The sequence below is a fragment of the Phoxinus phoxinus genome (assembly GCF_949152265.1).
Source record: "Phoxinus phoxinus genome assembly, chromosome: 16".
Lineage (NCBI taxonomy): Eukaryota > Metazoa > Chordata > Actinopteri > Cypriniformes > Leuciscidae > Phoxinus > Phoxinus phoxinus.
In genome coordinates, this window is record NC_136891.1 from 33,159,426 (window position 1) to 33,179,798 (window position 20,373).

The window sequence follows — 20,373 nt, forward strand, 5'->3', positions numbered from 1 at the left end:
ATACAGTATGATTATGAGCAAAAACACACGTTTCTTCCTCAACAACAAAGATACAGTGTATGTTATAACTGTGAAGAGCACAGTGTGAAAATGTGTCATACTTATAAGTATGGAGAAGTTTTAATATAATATATTTATAAACAGCAGATGTTTCTTCCTCAACAACAAAGACACTCTAAAAAATGCTGGGTTGTTTTAACCCAATTTTGGGTCAAATATGGACAAACCCAGCCATTGGGTTAAATTTTTAAAAAGTGCATTTTTGATCCAACGTTTGGGTTTGTCCATATTTGACCCAAAATTGGGTTACACCAACCCAGATTTTTTTAGAGTGTATTATTAACTGTGAAGAGCACACTGTGAAAATGTGTCATACTTATAAGTATGGAGAAGTTTTAATATAATATATTTATAAACAGCAGATGTGATAACATACAGCAAACCTCTCAGTTTATGAGCAAGAAGTCACTTTAATATTCCAGAATACTTCTAAGAACATGTGCATAAAGAGTAACTGAAGAAAGATTTGTGGATGCAATGTCAAAGCAAGTTTACTTTCACATAGCTCCATTCGGCCTAAGCTTGTTTTTGATAAAATGTCAAAGCCGGGATATCATATTTTGGAAATGCCCAATTATTTCAAATTTTAGTTTAGTTTTCTTTTGTACTATCCCACATTAGCTTAAAATTAATGTCATCATCTGCATTATTTGAGGTTAGTTATTTCTTGTGTATTTGTAAAATACCCATTTCATAGCTTACTGTGCCTCCTTGTGGTAAAGACACTGAATTGTCCTAAATTCAGACGAGATGAAATGCATTATGCCATAATAGTGCTGACTGTATAGACCTACTAGTACTCTTTCTTTCTGTATATATATATAAAAAAAAAAATCACATTTAGTGCTCACCTGATGGTCCCTTTCTTTGTAAATTCCCAACAAATCATCTAGAAATAAATAATAAAATAACCTCCTCTCTTTTTAGGCTACTAATCATAACAGAATAATACAATAAATTCAAAATAATAAAAAGCAATCAATGCACTGTGTGATACAAAACATTTATCTGACTGTTAGAATAGAAATAATTCAGAATATTTTATGAATTTTTGAGGTCAGTGATCCAGTTTTATCCTTGCCAGGAGAGCTTTCCTTTTTGTAGGAATCATTTCATAAACCATCTAAATATTATGTACACATACGTTTTCTTCTATTTATTTTGCCTTTTCTCGCTCAGTTTAATCAATGCTTTGAAGTGTGAACACACCAGCTGTTGAATGTTCAAGTGAAGGTTACTGCACGCGTCTGCTGTACATGTGCGTGTGGAAAGAATAACTTTTTGAAAAGTTTTCATGTATTTGATGCAGATGAATGATATTCCTATTATAGTGAGGGCATGTCTGTATATGTAAGTAGGCCTTTGTAAAATATATATATGCAAAGTGTCATACACTCTGCTGTGACCACATGTTTAAAGGGTTAAATTTAGGAGAGAAAAGGGTCTGAATCCTGGCATTCAGAAACTGACAGAGAGAAACATTAGAACAACAGTGTGACTGTAACAATAATAATGACTGGCCTGGTGAGAGTCATAACACATTTCAATTTACACCAAGATTCACTGAGGATAAATATGACTTTCCAAGAGTCATTCGAAGTAGCTCTTAAATTACAGGACACAATTTTAAAATCAAAGCTGCCTATTTCTGTCATGCCTCTCTCAAAAACTGGATCCCTTAATAAAAAAGAGGTTGAGTCTTGTCACACTTCTTCACTTGAAATTTCTCTAGATACCTTAAAAAAGCATTTAAACATCTCTACCATTATTGCCCTAGAAAAATAGTCACTGAAGCCATGCACATGCATTTAGTGACAACATAAGCCGTGTTCCTCGTTTACTACCTAGCTATTGAGAAAACAATTTTTTGTTAATTTATAACATTAGCAAAAATTATTCCAATCTAAGATGATTTTATTTTTAATGCACTGTGTGTTTGAGACCAACATACAAAAACACTGGTAAAGCACATTTGTGGAATTGCCCTTGTGACAGACTCCCTGTGTGACTGACAACTAGCCCCGGTCTAATAAATGATTTATTAACAGAGGATGCACTGATTGATTGATTTACTTTTGATTAAATGTGATAACACATTTGCATGATTAATGGTCTATTTGATTAACGTAACTCTTGTCTTTGGAGGATAAAATAAATAAATTTACATTTAAAGCGCACACACACCCACACGCACAAACTTAGGCTATAGAGATGGGCTACTGACAAATTGAGTGGGAATGTTCATAACAGATTTCGCTTGGTATGTGTGCTTCCATTAAGCCTAAATTATTTATAAATAACCATCTCACGTCGCAAGGATATTTCCAGGGGCACCACGAAGTACCTTGTCAACTATTTAAACTCTGCATAACCTGACAAGAGTTATACGTAGCCTACGATGGAAGTAAAACCAAGACAAACTTGAAGCAAACGAAGCAATATGATCTAATTTCAGCAGTTATGGATCTTCACTCGTCGGTGTGTCGCATTACCAAATGTTACGCGAACTTTTTGGTTTTAATCGTTGTTTGCCTTCGAGTGGAAAGTTCCCCACCGAAACCGCCCCTCCTACTACTAAAGGATCTAACATGTACAAATTGACAAGAGTCAGAAGAGAAGAGAAGAGAAGAGAAGAGAAGAGAAGAGAAGAGCCCTCCTTCACACACTTGAGCTGCACGAGCTGAACATGACCACTGGCGTGGAGCGACTTTTCGACGAACTTGGACACTTTAAAAGGTAGCCATTTGTTCCCGAAAGGTACATTGCTACGTCTGTTATGGGAATGGACACATATCTGTTAATATTTACACCAAATAATAGTTATATACCGTATTCTGATGTGGGATTTTCATTCTGTTGCCCTTTAATAGAAGCGCGTAAATGCTCACGTGCGCTGCTGAAGACGAACACGAATATCCAATTCTGTAAAATAATGTTTACAATTTTACGTTAAAAGCTTGCTTAAAATTATAATGTAAATACTTATTTTAAATTATTTACATTTACTTTAAACTGCAGGAGAAACTATAGGTTACCTTACAATATAAGATTTTAGTTCACATACGTTTTTAAAATAGGCTATTGTAAAAAAAAAAAAAAAGAGAGAAAAGCCTATAATTAACAAGGTAATAAGCATATACATTTATGAAGAGATATTGTTAAACTGCATGCTTAACAGGATATCACAACTGTCAACCACAGCAGCATTTTTACTGTTAATTTAACAACCACTGCATTGTGTAAAATGTCATTGTAAACAGATTGCCTGCATGTCAATTAATGTATGTCAGTATTTGCACAAGTTGGCAATGTTGTCCTTAAAATTACTATGTGTATATACAATAATTTATGTATTGATAATCGATGATGTGTGCACCTTGTCTTGTCACTCTTGCACGACTTCCAATGTATCCTTCTACTTTCTCCTCAGGTTTCAGGCATGTCTCTACTTTGCTGCTATTTTCCAGGCCATCTCCTGTGGAATACATTACCTGGCCTCGGTTTTCTTAGTTGAAACGCCTACATTTCTTTGTGACACTCCAAATATCACAGACATTCTATATGGAAATCACTCATCAACCTCTCTGGCTGATATCTGGACTCACTACACGCCAGGTGACGGGCCTGTGGTTGTGCGGACAGCTGGAGGAGACCAGTGGGAACTTAGTCCTTGTTTAAAAGCGCTGCGGCTTGATGCTATCAATTTTCAATATGAGTTTTTTGGAAATAAGACTGTGGAGTCATGTGGTGGCTTTGTCTACGATCACAGCGAGGTTGAGCAGAGCATCGTCACAGACTGGGACCTGGTGTGTGAGAAGGAATGGCTGGCCAAGCTTTCACAGCCAACGTTTATGCTGGGAGTTTTGGTTGGTGCCTTGGTGTTTGGGGACGTCGCAGACAGGTAAATTGTCTGTGTACACACACACGCACGCACGCACGCACACACACACACACACACACACACACACACACACACACACACACACACACACACACACACACACACACACACACACACACACACACACACACACACACACACACACACACACACGTCATTTGCAATCTGTTCTGAATGACAAACAAAATAATCAAAAATAATTGTAAATCAGACATCAATCATCCTTTTCCCTCACAAACAAAAACAACACAATGATGTGGTCATGTGACAGACTTTCACTTGAAAAATCAAAACATAAATAATGCTTCATGGATCTTCCTTTCTAATTTTTAAATCATTGCTGAAGCCCCAGTCTGTGTAGGTCACTAGTTGACAACTACATTATGAGGACTCTCCATAGGCGTAATGTTTTTTATACTGTACAAACTGTATATTCTCTCCCCTTACACGACTGCCCCTATCCCTAAACCTGCCCATCACACACACACACACACACACACACACACACACACACACACACACACTGCCCCTATCCTTAAACCTGCCCATCACACACACACACACACACACACACACACACACACACACACACACACACACACACACACACACACACACACACACACACACACACACACACACACACACACACACACACACACACACACACACATTACACTGCCCCTATCCCTAAACCTGCCATCACAGGACACAATCTGCATTTTTACATTTGTAATAAAACATTGTTTTTTTATGTTTTTTTAAGCTATTTGAATTACGAGGACTCATGAAATATCCTCATAAACCACGTTTAAGTTGTAAAACCAGTGTAATACACATGTCATTATAGAGATTTGTGTCCTCATAAATCACATAAACAAGCACACACACACACACACACACACACACACACACACACACACACACACACACACACACACACACACACACACACACAGAACTTGAAAGCGATATTAGTAAGTGCCTCTCACTGACACAGTGGTTCTCATATTAACAGAATTATATTTAATACACACCACCCCTAAACCTAAGCGTTAAAGAATCCTGCTTACATTATTAGATCAAACAAAGCATAATTTGGCATATGTATGAACATTTCAAATAGCAAAGACCAGTTTTGAGTTTGACAATTTTCATTAGTGAGGACATTTTAAAAAAAATGCCAAAACTGCACAAACTCAAATGCATTCAAAGCAATGGACAAAAATTACAGATATGCTAACGGGATACGACAAATTATTACAGTTTAATACAGTTCCCTTCACCAGGGCAGTGAATACAAGTTACCATAAGACTTGAGATGTGTTTGCAAGCATGGTCAGCAGCACAGACGGGACTGATCTGTTATTTACGACAGAAAGAGAGAACAAGATAAGTGTACTCTATGCTACGGTACTACATTCAACTTGAACATTTAATATTGCAGCATGGTTTACAATTGGCAAATATTAGCTTCTGCGGTAAGAAAACTAAGAACACAGAGAGCAGGACGGGATGTGAGACATGCAGACACTGCACAGAAACGGGATATCACCGCTTCACCCTCCAGAGACAGGGAATGAAAGTGGATTTCCATACTGGACACCACTGTATATTTGATCATGTTCACTTTACAGATTGGTCAAGGTTGTACAAAAGTAGTAGAGTGCTATTTTGTTCTAGAAACGATTAAACAAATGCATAGGAATGGAAACAAATGTGGAATGGTCAAAGGTGAAGTATTGTGGTGGACAGAAGTGAGAGATTTGCATGCCTGTTTATCTTTAAACAACTGTTCACACATAAATATCCAATTGTGAACACATTAACTGCAGTTGACAATAGTACAACCAGTCTCTTTCATGCCAGAAGTTAAGCTGTAGAAGCTCCAGTTGACATGAATATAAAGCAAAAGTTAATATAAAGCTATATTGTTGTCTGAAGCTTCCTAAAGTTTTCTGTAGATAATGAAAATCATGTTTAATATACAAATTTTTGCTTTCCCATTTTCCAGAATTGGTAGACGGCCCGTTCTGATGACTACCAGCTTGTGCCAGTTTATTTTTGGGGTGACTGTGGCCTTCACAGGAAACTATTACCTCTTCGTGGTGATGCGTTTCCTTCTTGCCATGGTAAATTAATTGGTCCATGTTCATAATACTTACATTCATGCATGCACACTCACGCTCATCACAGCTGGGAAGCTCCAGACATAAATGGCTGAAAGAATAAAAAATATTGGGTTACACTTTATTTCAATTCTACTAACTATAGCCTAAGTAACTTTTCAACTACATGTCAACTAACTCTCATTAGAGTATTAGTTGAATGTAGTAGACTGTCAGTGGACTGTTAAGCCTTGTTTATACTCGACGCGTCCGCACGAGCGCGAGTCTCCGCTGACCGCGCGCGCACCTCTCCAAACGGTCGAGGCGTTTATACTTGACGCGCTCGCCGTTGTACTATTCTTTGAAACTACAGGGGGCGACTCGAGTAATTGTCCTCTCTGAACCATCAGGAATCGGTGAGAAGAAGAAATATAAACACGTGACAATGTTTATTTTAGTGACCACCACCAATACAAATATAATCGTGTAAAACCCAGTAAACCCTGAGATTATTACTTGTGACATTAGAACAAAATATATAGGCTAGGCTATATGGGAATACATGTACGTATACAAATACATTAACGATCTCTTAAATATTTTCTAATTTCACTAAACATTTCATTAACTTTCGTGCACATTTGTATTAACCATGGACCTTATGTTCATTAAAAAGGCTTTTTATGCTATTGTATGCTCATTTTTTTAATGTAAGCAACTAATTTAGACGCGCAAACTGGTTGCTGGTGCGATGAGAAGGTCGTGCTCGGCCAGATTCGGCTCGAAGTCGTTCATCTTCGGATGCGGAGCCGCGCGCGCTGTTACAAAATCTGCCGTGCACACCGCCAGGCGAAATGGGCCTTTGCGCCGCTTTGCGCACCCAACGCGCGCGACCGCCCACACCGCAACGACGTCATTTTTGCCGCGCGCACCTTCGCGCTCGTGCGGACGCGTCGAGTATAAACAAAGCTTTAGGCCGTGTGTCCACCAAAGCGTTTTTTCACGCGACTGGCGTGTTTTTTAAATTGTTTTCAATGGGAACGCCGCGTTTTTAGAACGCAAGGAGCGTAACGAGGCGCTGAGCGAGTATTTAACGCTGAAGCGATCGGCGTTTTTTACAGGTCGGCGAGAGTTGAAGAATGTTCAACTTTAGGTAAAACGCAGCCAGCTGAAAATTTTTTTTAGCCAGCTGAAAACGCCGAGCTACGTGCGCTTGAGAGCGTTTTGGCTGCGCAGGTTTGAGACACATCGTTGCTATGATACAGAATATCCATTGGTCCATGTGGTATTAGTCCCGCCCCTCCTCCACTGTGATTGGACGCTTGGCTAAAAAGTGACAGTGATGAGCGCTGCGTTTTACCCAAAGTTGAACATTCTTCAACTCTCGGCGACCTGTAAAAAACGCCTAGCGCTCAGCGCTTGAGTGTTAAATACTCGCTCAGCGCCTCGTTACGCTCCTGGCGTTCTAAAACACGGCGTTCCCATTGAAAACAATTGAAAAAACACGCCAGCCGCGTGAAAAACCGCTTTGGTGGACACACGGCCTAACAGTTAGTTGACATGTAGCTGCAAAGTTACTTATAGTTAGTAGAATGTCTAAAGTGGATAAAGTGTTATATTAAGCCATTTAACACTTTATAAATAATTTCCTACCCCTTTAACTATTTAAATTGTAGTTAAAAACAAACAACAACTTCAGCCCCGTTACCTGGCTGCTCAAAGCAGAAGTTACTGCTCGCAAACATTTCCTGGTCTCTGATGTTTTGATAAAGATATCAGTTTTAGAATGATTGATTAGCTGTGCCAAAACTCAATTACTGATTAGCTGTGTCTGATTAGAAGTGCCAGAAGCACCCTAACTCTCTCTCTCTCTCTCTCTCTCTCTCTCTCTCTCTCTCTCTCTCTCTCTCTCTCTCTCTCTCTCTCTCTCTCTCTCTCTCTCTCTCTCTCTCGGCAGGTGTCGAGCGGGTATCTGGTTGTAGTCTTTGTGTACGTGACAGAGTTTACAGGAAATAAGGTGCGCACGTGGACCTCTATGCATGTGCACGCTGCCTTTGCTGTGGGCATCATGGTGGTGGCTCTGGTTGGGTATCTGGTTCGTGTCTGGTGGATCTACCAGATCATCCTCACTCTCAGTACATCTCCATTCTTGCTCTACTGCTGGAAGTTTCCAGAAACACCCTTCTACCTAATGGCTAAAGGGCGGTACAAAGAAGCCCAGGAGCTGCTGGACACGATGGCCTACTTTAATGGCCTGCCACCCACCCTTAAGGTAAACTCACTCTGACAACACGGGGAAGTACGTTCCTGCCATGAATTATACCTATCTCAGACATCTTTGTTTAGAATATACACTGTAAAAAATGTGGCTGCGATTAGTTATAACAACTTAAAATTTGTTGAGATAACTTAAATATCCAACTTAACTAAACTAAACTAAATATTTTAAGTCAAGCATGAACACATACTTTTTAAAGTTGAAACAATGTTGGATTTTAAGTTGTGATAAATGATCGCAGCTTATATACCAGAATATACTTTGATGTTATACAGCATTACACCACATTATCTGACTCCACGTTAAAATAAGGAAATTGAAAGAAAAGTGACTTCCAAACATAAAGAGGTACCATGAATTAAAATTCAATTTCATTTTAAACCTCAAAGAAAAATAAATATCAAAAAAGCAATTGCTGCCAAAAATTTGTTGCCAGCATTTGCGAGGATAGGGGGAAACTAACACATTTGATCATATTATTTACATTTAGAAATGACTAACCTAGACCAAACCTAGGATCAGTACATAATGCTGAGATACTGTAAACTTTATAATGAAATATTGGTAACGCTTTAGATTACAGCCCGGAAAGTACTGTGTAATTAAAGTGATTTAACAGCGTACCTTTCTGTAATTATAGTGTACCTATAAAGTACTTATGTGTAAGTATAAGGGAACAACATGTAAAGTTTGGGGAATAAAGGGGTAACAACCAGAATAATAAAAATATATATATTTATACTGTAAGTATTATAGAACTAAGAGGTCCTTATTCTACTATTATGATACAACAATCACATTTGGGAGCAATTTAGCAAGAACACACACTGCGTACCTTTTTGTAATAATGGTGTACCAATACAATAGGCTTTTAAAAAAATTACAGGATACCTATGCATTTATACAGTAATCTTTTGAACAAAAGTGCACTAAAAACTAAAACAATTCCAACTTTTGCTTAAATATTGGGGAAAGATACACTTGTTTCATGTAGTGGTGCTTGTTACCCTCTTGTTCCATGTAGTTACAGAGTAAGTACAATAACATACATACACACAATCTAATATCACTGACGCGGAAACCTTGATAGTAGAATAAATACTCCTTAGTTCTATAATCCTTACAGTATAACTATATTTTTAATTCTCCTGGTTGTTACCCCTGTATTCCCCAAACTTTACATTTTGTTCCCTTATACTTACATGCAAGTACTTTATAGGTGCACTATAATTACAGAAAGTTACGCCGTAAATTCGTCTTAATTACCCAGTACTTTCCGGGCTGTAATTTAAAGTGTTACTGAAATATTTTAGGTGCTTGATTGAAAGATTTGAACAGTCGTGGTAAGGATATGAGAAAAATCTGTATTGTTAACAGCTTGTGTTTATTTGACCTGATAGGTGTCAGAGCTAAAGGATGGATGTGATGGAGCGCTGTTAAAGGATAATAAGCAATCCGGTGGGACCGCGATGGAAGTCGAGAAGAGGCTGAGCATCCTGGACATGTTTGGAAGCTTGAAAATGGCTGGTCGCAGCGCCACCTGCTGGGCTATCTGGTTCATCGGAAGCTTGGGATACTATGTCTTCAGCCTGGGGTCTGTCAACCTGGGAGGAAACCAGTATATCAACCTCTTCCTGGCTGGTAATGGACTGATGTGTGTTTATGTTTGTATGTCTTGTTCTCAAAAAGGTTTGGATGCTTTAAATGGAATAACTCGTGGTTTTTTTTTTTTTAGATCAGAATAATCGTTTATTCACCTTTATGTCATTCCAAACCTCAAAATGATGTGATATTTTCCTTGGAATATAAGATAAATACTATATGTAAGGGATAATTAAAGCTGTAACTGTGTCATTTTTTAACAGACGGGTAAAAATTACGGTTATTTTCTTAAGTTACTGCTCGTTAGTTCTAGCACTCCGTCCGCTTTAAATAAAGTAGAGCCATCGGATTGCTTTTATTTGAATGAATTATCACATTTATTTAAATTCATTATTAAAAGATAGAGACAAAGAGACACATTACATTAATTGAAATGCATTAAATTAAATGAAAAAAAATTGGAAATTTCGATAGGGGATTGTTTTACTCATCATTATACTAATTGATGTTAAACTCCACATTTCCATTTATCGTGAAGTTAGACATGGAAAAGGGTTATTTCAGGGTTAGTGTAACTGTGTTACTACGGATTCATTTCGAACTGTAATCAAACTGACTGGAACTACCTAGGCATTAAACGGTTTTACTGGACACCTTCCAGCCAATCAGAATCGAGTATTTAAAAAGCCCGTGGTATAAATAAAATATATAAAACTGTTGGTTGACAATGAATGGAGAGTTTAGCTTTTAAGCTAGTCAGAAAAGCACCGTAAAAGGATCGTAAGACTGCTTTGTGCACTTGTCTTTAACTTGAAAGCTTTAATTGTAAAATTAACTTTTTTTTTTTTTTGGGTGAGCTATTCTTTAAAGGCAAAAATACGTTTAAATGAAAAATAGTATAAGAGATACAAAAACATGCAAACACATCTACTAGCATGATGCCTGATGTATTGCACTGCTGGATTTTGAGCATTTCCACTGAGCTATAGTTTAGTTTTAGTAGTACTGAAGTGAACAGCACTTAACTATCCTTCATCTGACGTTACTACTGTAGGTGCTGTTGAGATCCCGTCATACTTGATCGGCTGCTTTGCAATGGATCGGGTCGGCAGGAAGAAGACATGTGCCCCGGCTCTGCTGCTCGGTGGAGTAGCCTGCATGCTCATTATCGTGGTGCCACAGGTATGAGATCACGTGTGTGTGTGTGTGTGTGTGTGACCATCCATGTGATATATGCACACTGTGATATAGTAGTGCACTGTTAAAGTCACAATTAAATGGAAGTAGCAATATGGGGGGACTAATTGACCCTTCGCAGGGAGCTTGATTGACAGGTGATCTGACCAATCATACTTCGCCATCCGCCATTTTGTCCGACAAAGCAGTCAGGAGAGTTAGTAGATTAACATGGGAGGATTTGAGCTTGAGAAGCGGAGTGTACTGACGTCTTTCCGCGGTTAAAACAACATTCCTTCTGATGTTCATTCATGTTTATTTGATGCTATAAATGAACTAGAAGGAAGAGATGATCGGTTCACGAGCGGCTTTAACTGAGGCGACACAGCGATCTGTCACACACATTAAAGAGACACAAAACGCTATTTATTGTTTACATTTCTTTTAAAAAAAAGCCCACATTTGAAAGGTGAGACTTTGTTTTTCTATAACAGTTAATATCAAAAGTAAGCTGGTCTGTGTCTGTCAGTGTGTTGTCAGTGTCCTCTCTGCTCCGCGATGTGTTTTTCACTGCGTGAGAACATGGTGTGTGTGAGAGCGGCGTAGCTTGTCGGACATAGCGACAGTAACTAAGGGGGGCGGGTCTTTGCAAACGGTCAATTAAATGTAGGGGGACTTGGTTCTATGTATCGGTTGTTGATTGGATTTTGACATGCGAGAGGCAGACAAATGCAAGCTTGCATGTGCGGGTTAGAGCGGACTAAACGATTGGCGAAGTCTTGCATACGTCACCAGAGAGAAGCCTGTCGGTTTCACTGGAATATTCAGTAATGAGATTTTGATTCGACAAGAGGTTGGAAAAAAAGAAACATTCGCACAGATGAATTTTGGGGTGAACTTTATTTTAAGGTGTCCTTGTTACAGTGTAATTATACAATTAAGCACTAAGTAATAATAAACTACATGTACTTACTATATAATTAGGGTTAGGGTTAAGGTTTGGTTGCATGAATTACTTAGAGAGTTATATATTTTCTCTTTTCTAGGCAATTTTTAAATGTATAACAAATTGTGGAAAATATCACTGGCTAAATCAACTAAATCAGCTGACCGTAACTTGTGATTTTAAGTTGTTTTGATAGATCTAGAACCAATATGCAACAAGTTACATCATCATCATCATCATATTGGAGAAACTGAGTGATTATTAAAATGAATGATTAACCCTGGCAAGAGAGGACGTGTGTGTGTGTGTGTGTGTGTGTGTGTGTGTGTGTGTGTTTGCTTTTCACATGGTAACTGGGGCAGCTGCGCATCAGTCTTTTGTTGTTTGTAATCAACCTTTTTCCACCCGCGTTCTCGATTTCTCTCACTCTTCTTCCCCGGTGCTTTAAACAGCAGTAATACATCACTGCATATGATCCAGTCAAGAGTCATCTTCTGAATCAAGTTTTGACTTCTACCCAAGCACTAGAGACATATATACAGTATACTCTCATGAACAGCTCCTCTGTTGAGCCGCTGACAAGTGTCATTTTTTTGGTGTGATAGGTTGCATGTCTGTAATTATTATATTTTTGACTCTTTCGTGTGTTTGTGACACGATTGGTCACGACATACACATCCCACTTCATATACCAAAGAAAGTGACCGAGTAATTATTGCGACAAATCACTGGCAGTTTTGTTGGTATAGCAACAAGGTTTTGTAGATGTTCTTCTTTCTTCCTTATTTTAACTCCTACTGTCTGGTCCCTACACACATTCACTTGTGATATGACAGTTGAACCTCATAAAACTCCCAAGTAGGATTTGTGGTATTGCAGGACCTTTAAGAAACCAGGCTACTTACTAGGATATATGATTCTGCCCCCAAAAATATAGTTATTCCTTGTTTTTGTGATTGGTAAGAGCATCCACCGATCATAACAAGCCCAAAACCTTATTGTGCACGGCAAACTGACTGTCCAACTTGTCTTGCTTGAGTTTAATAATTAATAACAAGCTGCATGTTACAGATTGCTTCAATGCAGATATCCATATTGTTTTATCGCTGTTTAACCATCTCTGCATGTGAATTATTTTAACACGCTAAATTAATTGTAATATGTTTGACACATTAGTCACGCCAGTATGTTTTCCTCTCTCTGTACTGTAGTTGGTTTCAAGTGTCAACTGGACAACTTTACCCCTTCTGGTCAGTGCCAAACTTCAGTTTAACTCAAAATAAGTGGCTTATTAAAAGTGATTATAGATCTGCAGGTGTAAGATAGTCTTCTCGGCTTCTTGAGAGTTATACATGTATGCACATGCCTTGTATGTCAGCTTAGCATTGCTGTAGGACGTAAGGTTAAAAAAGTACAAATGTTTCAGTTGCTATTTCAGTAAATGCCTTGCTCACACATAACTGAACCAGAATCAAGATATTTAACTGCTTTTAACCCTCATGGTTGTTAAACGTTGCCATTTATAACTATAATGTCTAAAAAGATTAGCTTGTTCACAAAACATTGAACTATTCCCATACGGAAATGTAATATATGACATATATATCCCTATATCGCCAGTATAAGACAATATATTGCTATCACATATATACATATCCCTACATATTAGTTGATATAGGTTTTTGACATATATAAATTTGCCATATTAAATGAGTATATTGACATATATTAATATGATGTATATGATTATTGTTTATATAATACTGTATGTTTTGACCATATATGTCACCGAGATGTTTAATTTATATATGCCAAACTATTTACTATTTAACTATTTATTTCAAGTCTACAGATCAAGTCAAGATCAAGTCAAGTCTCATTTTCGAATCTTTTATAAATAAAATGTATTATTTATTATTATTTTACCTCTTCTTGACCAGCTCATAAAAACAAAACAAATACTACACAAATTATATTTGAAAACTGATAATTATATATGTGACATGTATATAGAAAAACACTATTATACATACATAAAATATATGGGCTGGTTTTATATGTCAATTGTTCCATTTTCTAATAGGTTTATATAAGGTATTTTATATATGTGGATATATTTAATATATGTATATTTCATATGTGTAGATATATTACATTTCCGTATGGGTTACTATACATATCAACGACTCTTTCTAGCTTCATATGATATCATTTTTGTTGGCTAAGCCAAAAATATTAAGTAACTGGGAATATTTTGTTAAAAAACGTAAATATTACCTTATCGTTCACTAAAAGAATCACAATCGTGCTGTCGGTCTGAATATATCAACATACAGAAGCACCCATTCATATATTATGTATGGATTCAAAATTCAGGTCACACAAATGGAGCAATATGAATGATAGAAATCAAAGGATGTAATAAAATATGTAATAATGCATTTCTCAGTCAGTCTCCAAACAGCCGTGGTCACTGAAAGCTCAGGCTATGAAGAATGCGTTAGCGGGATGATATTCCATCAGGATCACGTCACCGCTCATAACTAACCGCTGCACTGCTGACACTGAGATGACCGAGTGTGGCGCGAGTACTGCCACCGTCGCTCCAGAAATGTATAAATAGACCTGTCATCTAAGCGGCTGTTTATACGTACGGCAGCTGCTGCTCCTGAGAGGGGTCAGAGGGGTCTTTCTTGGGGACGTTTAGACTCGTGTCTGATCCCAGATTGAATGCAGCCCTACTATGGCCTGCTATTGGCTACTGAATAAAACATTGTTGCTGATAAATATAGTTTCACTGTGTTTCTCTCTCTTTGTTTCAGGATATCGAGGTATTGGCTATGGTCTTAAGTATGACAGGGAAATTCGCCATTGCCATTGCATTCGGTCTGATTTACTTGTACACCTGTGAGCTTTACCCCACAACTATCAGGTATTTGTTGTATTAATACACTATACGTCCAGATTGTCCACACTAAAGGCTAGAATACATGACTTTTAAAATCTGAACAGATCAAAAACTTGTCAACATACAGTATAGAGAGCCTCCGCTTCCGGCTCATGGGACATTATTTCGGAAAAAATATGTATGGTAGTCAATGGCGAGAGACAACTTATTTTTTTATTCCGTCCGAATGTTATGATTATAACGTAAGACTATAGAAAACATGACAGACGTTAGCTTCAGTAAAGTTAGCTTCAGTAAAATTAGCTTCAGTAAAGTTAGCGTCAGTAGAGTTAGCTTCAGTAAAGTTAGCTTCAGTAAAGTTAGCTTCAGTAAAGTTAGCTTCAGTAAAGTTAGCTTCAGTAAAGTTATCAAAGTTAGCTTCAGTAGAGTTAGCTTCAGTAAAGTTAGCTTCAGTAAAGTTAGCTTCAGTAAAATTAGCTTCAGTAAAGTTAGCGTCAGTAGAGTTAGCTTCAGTAAAGTTAGCTTCAGTAAAGTTAGCTTCAGTAAAGTTAGCTTCAGTAAAGTTAGCTTCAGTAAAGTTATCAAAGTTAGCTTCAGTAGAGTTAGCTTCAGTAAAGTTAGCTTCAGTAAAGTTAGCTTCAGTAAAGTTAGCTTCAGTAAAGTTAGCTTCAGTAAAGTTAGCTTCAGTAAAGTTAGCTTCAGTAAAGTTAGCTTCAGTAAAGTTAGCTTCAGTAAAGTTATCAAAGTTAGCTTCAGTAAAGTTAGCTTCATTCATTGAGAGAAAAGGTATGACGTCACATGTGCGCCTTTTGGGTTTGTAGTCTTTGTAATGACGTATTTTCACAGTCTTAAACCTCAACAGTTTTACATCAAACTGTGACTTTGACTTTAAAATGTATCTTTTAAATGGACAAACATCATATGTGTAATTCAGGGCACAATTCAAACGAGATCAAAATATTTGTTGTCTCTCGCCATTGACAACAATACAATATTTTTCCGAAATAAGGTCCCATGGTCCACCGGAAGGGGAGGGACTTAGGCTCTCTATAAATGTTAGAGAGAAATACTGGGAATCATGCACTGAACAGCCAGACTTTTTTTAGGACACAACAAACTCAACACAAAAACTGCCCAAAATCTGCAGACTGGCTCTGACTAGCGTTGACTTGTCAGACTGCAAAAAAACTGAATTCCAGCCTTTAGGCTTCCTTTCTACCTCACGATACACACCGTCTGCAATAGATTTGTTACTGTAACATAAAACACTCTGATGCATTACAATATCATAACTGGACTTGATTAAACTGCACCAACAGTTCAATCTCTCGGGGTAATAAAATTCTGTATCAAATTTTTTAAGGCCAGACAAGTAGTTTGTTAAGGCTTGGTTTGTAGGGAATTACAAACCTGCGCACATATATTCAAACGCACATAACTATATAATTAATTCTTAATGCGCACGTGAGCGCCGTCAGTGTTTCTCACAGGTTGGCGTTTAAAGTCTGTGTAGAGAGAACGGTGTCGTCTTAGCGGTCTCTAATTTAATAACTAATGATCGTTGTGACGGAAGTGAATCAATCAAAACTAACTTTAGCTGGAAAATATCTTTATTTAAGAACCGCTATAAAGACAAAACAATCTGTTACCTTAAATTATACGTTTATCTCTGTAAAGCCGCTTTGAAACAATCTACATTGTTAAAAGCGCTATATAAATGAAGATGACTTGACTCTCTGCTGTAGTTCGTTTCACTTTTATCCAGTATCGCTAATTTAAATAACAATATTTATAATGTTCCAATATAAATCTAGTAACGATATATTTCATCAGTTTCTGAAGTTCACTGCACAGTAGGATGAGTGTTACATATGCTGTATGCTTTCCAGTGATTATTTGTATAGACGCTATGTTCAGTATTCTGGTCCGGCAGGTCTCTGGCGGTGGGCAGTGGGAGTATGATGTGTCGGGTGGGAAGTGTGGTCGCTCCTTTCTGCGTTTACCTCGCTGACATCTGGATCTATCTGCCTCAGGTGTGGAAGCGCAGTCAGAAATCTTGGCGTGACTGTGTAAGACTTTAGAACTGGATGTTCTGGACTGAACAGTGCTAACTTCTGCTCTCTCTTATTCTGCAGCTTATTGTGGGAATTCTGGCTTTCGTCATCGGGATCCTAACCATGTTTCTCCCAGAGACTCTAGGACAGCCCCTCACCTCGACTTTGAAAGAAGCTGAAGCTCTAGGCTCCAAGCCCAGGACAAAGATTCCTCCAGCGGACGCACTAGAGATGAACCAAATATGAAACACATTTTCACACAGGATTCCTGAAAGTGCCTTTACTGACTTACAACAGAACATACTCCAACATCAAATATATTTTTTGACGTGTGCTACATTTTTTTTTTTTCAGGCATTTGTGGGAAAATGAGGCTGTGTTGTGCATGAGTGAGTTTGGATAATTACTGAAAATATTTGTGGTATATTTGATTGTGAATGTTTTGATATTTTGTAATTGTTATGAAAAGTATTATCTTAATTTTGCCTTAGTAAGAGCTTTCAAGGCAGGACCTCATTTATCTAAACTGCTAAGTATTACATGTTTGCCTTTCAGCCCAAACCACTTACACACAGACGCTTAATGGACAAGTCCGGTATTTTACACTTAAAGCCCTGTTTTCAGATCGTTTCTGATGAAATAGAACGGTTAAGATTGAAATTTGGAAACATGCTGCTGGCCCGAGAATTAGTAGCACCCCCCAACCCCCCCCCGCCCCCCGCCCCCCATCCACAATGGCTGCATCGGTGCACTGGAACAATACTTCCTAAAACGCATTAAACTTTCGTTTACAAAGACGTGAAACTCACCGAGTGGTCAGGGGTGTTCACTGGTATGCTCACACAAAAATCGATGCAAAAGATTTTTATTTTTTAATTTTTATTTTAACTTTATTTTACCAGGTAGGCCGATTGAGAACAAATTCTCATTTGCAACGAAAAATATGCTTTCCAACAGGTTTTATCGTTGTTTTTGTCCAACTCTTGTATTGGATGTGCTGTGAGGTACGGTATTACTCCGCCGCCACCAACTGGGCTGGAGTGTCTATTATTCAAGCTCTCAACGGAAGAATGTACGGGTGTGAGGTGTTTGGAAAAATAGGTCCACAGTTTTACAACGAATGGTAAAACACCTGTTGGAAAGCATCTTTTGCAGCGATTTTTGTGTGAGCATATCAGTGAACACCCCTGACCACTCGGTGAGTTTCACGTCTTTGTAAACGAAAGTTTAATGCGTTTTAGGAAGTATTGTTCCAGTGCACCTATGCAGCCATTGTGGAGGGGGGGGGGGGGGGGGGGGGGGGGGGTGCTACTAATTCTCAGGACAGCAGCATGTGTCCAAATTTCAATCTTAACCGTTCTATTTCATCAGAAACGATCTGAAAACAGGGCTTTAAGTGTAAAATACCGAACTTGTCCTTTAAGGTGCTGTCACATTAGTGAAATTATAACACATTTTTTCACTGTCTGTAGTGATGAAGCACAGCTTACTCAGAAGTCCCTTTTATGCCAAGAATCCATGATCAACTTGAACTGTAGTGAAATTATTGTGGATTCCCATTGAAATGATTGGATTTCACTTAATCACCTAAAAGTAAATGTGGCTGCACCTTTCTAAAAAAAAATCTATTTGCATTTCCTAAATGCTTTGAATTTAAGAAATGGACATTTAGTTTTGACAATTAATTATAGCAATGTGAACATAGTATGCACTAATGTGTTATGGATCTTAAACTCCATCTGTTTATTGACAAAACTCAGCTGTAGAGGAAAACTCGTGTTCATTATCAGTTAATGTGTGATGAGTTTCTATGCATGTTTAATTGAAAGATAGACCTTGTTTTGTATGAAGCCGTTTTTACACAATTGCATCTCAGGGTTTAGCTCCAAACATATCAGTATTGTTCATGGCAAACTGTGACTGTACTTTATAATACTTCAGAACTTTGTGTTTATGTTTACTCTTCCTGTCCTGTTCTCCCTCACTTTGCTTGACATGAGGAATGTATTGTTTAGAAGAGTTTATTAGTATTAAAGGGTTCACCCAAAAATGATCACTCTTCTATCAGAACTAGAATCGCATATGCCGTTACCGGAAGCCGTGTGATTATAGCTTATAAAGTTATAAATATGGATTTTTTTTTTTTTTTTTTACAAAAAAGCATCGCTTCACTTCAGAAGGCCTATATTAACCCCCTGGAGCAATATGCATTATGATGGATGGATGTGCTTATTGAAGCTTCAAAACCTCCATTCACTCCCATTATAAAGCTGGGAAGAGCCAGGATATTTTTTTATATAACTCGAGATTTATTGTGTTTGGCAGAAAGAAGAAAGTCATATAGGATGGCTTGAGGGTGAGTAAATTATGGGATAATTTTCATTTTTGGGTGAACTAACCCTTTAAGTGAGTAGTATTTATTAGTATTATATGCTAAACTTTTTTTTGTAAAGTCTTGACTTAAGGATTTGATTATTTGTAATACAGCATATTTTTCTCTTCAAAGACTCCATAGACTTATAACATTTTCCTCGAGCTCTTGAATCTTTTGTGTGTTTTTGGACCAAAAAGTAGATTCTTGCTAATAGTCACGTGCAGTTGTTATAGCAACACGTTTGTCTAAAGAATGTCACATTAATAAATAAGAGCTTGTGTCTAAAATAATAATTTTATGTGATTTTGGTTTATTTTGGTTTCATTCAAATTATTGTATTGGCTACAAATATTGGCGATTTAAGTACATACTCAATGTCATTTCCAGAGAACAGCACAAAGAGAATGTACTCATGGAAAAAGTGGGAAATGTTCTCCAGGTTAGTGTGTGTGCGTCGGGCGTCTCTCATTCGCTGTGACAGGGGAGGAGGCCCAGGAACGGAACGGCCAGATCTTACACAACAAACAAACAAATAAATCACATAACAGTGAATTGTCCAATCAGAGGTTCTGAATTTATAAAAAGTTATTTTTGTGTGTTCATTTATGTTTGGCCTCTTTTGGACACCTTTTTGTTTTGTGTATATTGGACTACTGTCAGCACAAAAAATATTTCCACAAAATAATCTCCATTGTGATTTAACATTCCAAGTGTGCCTACTTTACACATCCTACACGACTAATTCACCCACTCATTATTTGTGGTACAAGCATTCTGCATTTCCACTTTCTGCTCACTAAGTCTCTTTAGGTGGCTTTATAAGACATGGGCTTTTACTCATTCGACAGCTTCTGGATTTTTTTTTTTCTTTATTAAGTTTTAAATCATCTTCAAAAACCACTGGGGGTCCACATTGCACCCCGGTTGTTTATGTGAGGTTTGGGATATCAGTGCTGGCCAACAAAC

At 37.7% G+C, this 20,373-nt stretch overlaps 1 protein-coding gene across 2 annotated transcripts; it reads left to right on the forward strand.

Moving 5' to 3' along the window:
• The first annotated feature begins 2,634 nt into the window (after nucleotides 1–2,634).
• Nucleotides 2,635–18,736, forward strand: slc22a16 (solute carrier family 22 member 16). 2 transcript variants are annotated; one of them, XM_079639420.1, is made up of 10 exons: nucleotides 2,635–2,796; nucleotides 3,491–3,961; nucleotides 5,976–6,093; nucleotides 8,027–8,341; nucleotides 9,748–9,988; nucleotides 11,004–11,131; nucleotides 14,894–15,003; nucleotides 16,913–17,012; nucleotides 17,115–17,623; nucleotides 18,458–18,736. In XM_079639420.1, the coding sequence occupies exons 1-9, from the start codon at nucleotides 2,747–2,749 to the stop codon at nucleotides 17,277–17,279; spliced, it is 1,698 nt and encodes a 565-aa protein (XP_079495546.1). In that variant the 5' UTR covers nucleotides 2,635–2,746; the 3' UTR covers nucleotides 17,280–17,623; nucleotides 18,458–18,736. The 2 variants fall into 2 exon arrangements, with proteins under 2 accessions (XP_079495546.1, XP_079495547.1); XM_079639421.1 differs by lacking the exons at nucleotides 14,894–15,003; nucleotides 16,913–17,012; nucleotides 17,115–17,623; nucleotides 18,458–18,736 and adding an exon at nucleotides 13,283–13,427 and having other exon boundaries at nucleotides 2,651–2,796.
• The last annotated feature ends 1,637 nt before the right edge of the window (nucleotides 18,737–20,373 follow it).

What these genes read in the sequence shown, in the direction of transcription:
- slc22a16 (XM_079639420.1), top strand. Translation starts at nt 2,747, where the DNA reads ATGACCACTGGCGTGGAGCGACTTTTCGACGAACTTGGACACTTTAAA. An exon ending in TCATTATCGTGGTGCCACAG is followed by an intron (nt 11,132 to 14,893) that starts GTATGAGATCAC and finishes TCTTTGTTTCAG; the next exon opens with GATATCGAGGTATTGGCTAT. An exon ending in CTTTACCCCACAACTATCAG is followed by an intron (nt 15,004 to 16,912) that starts GTATTTGTTGTA and finishes CTGGTCCGGCAG; the next exon opens with GTCTCTGGCGGTGGGCAGTG.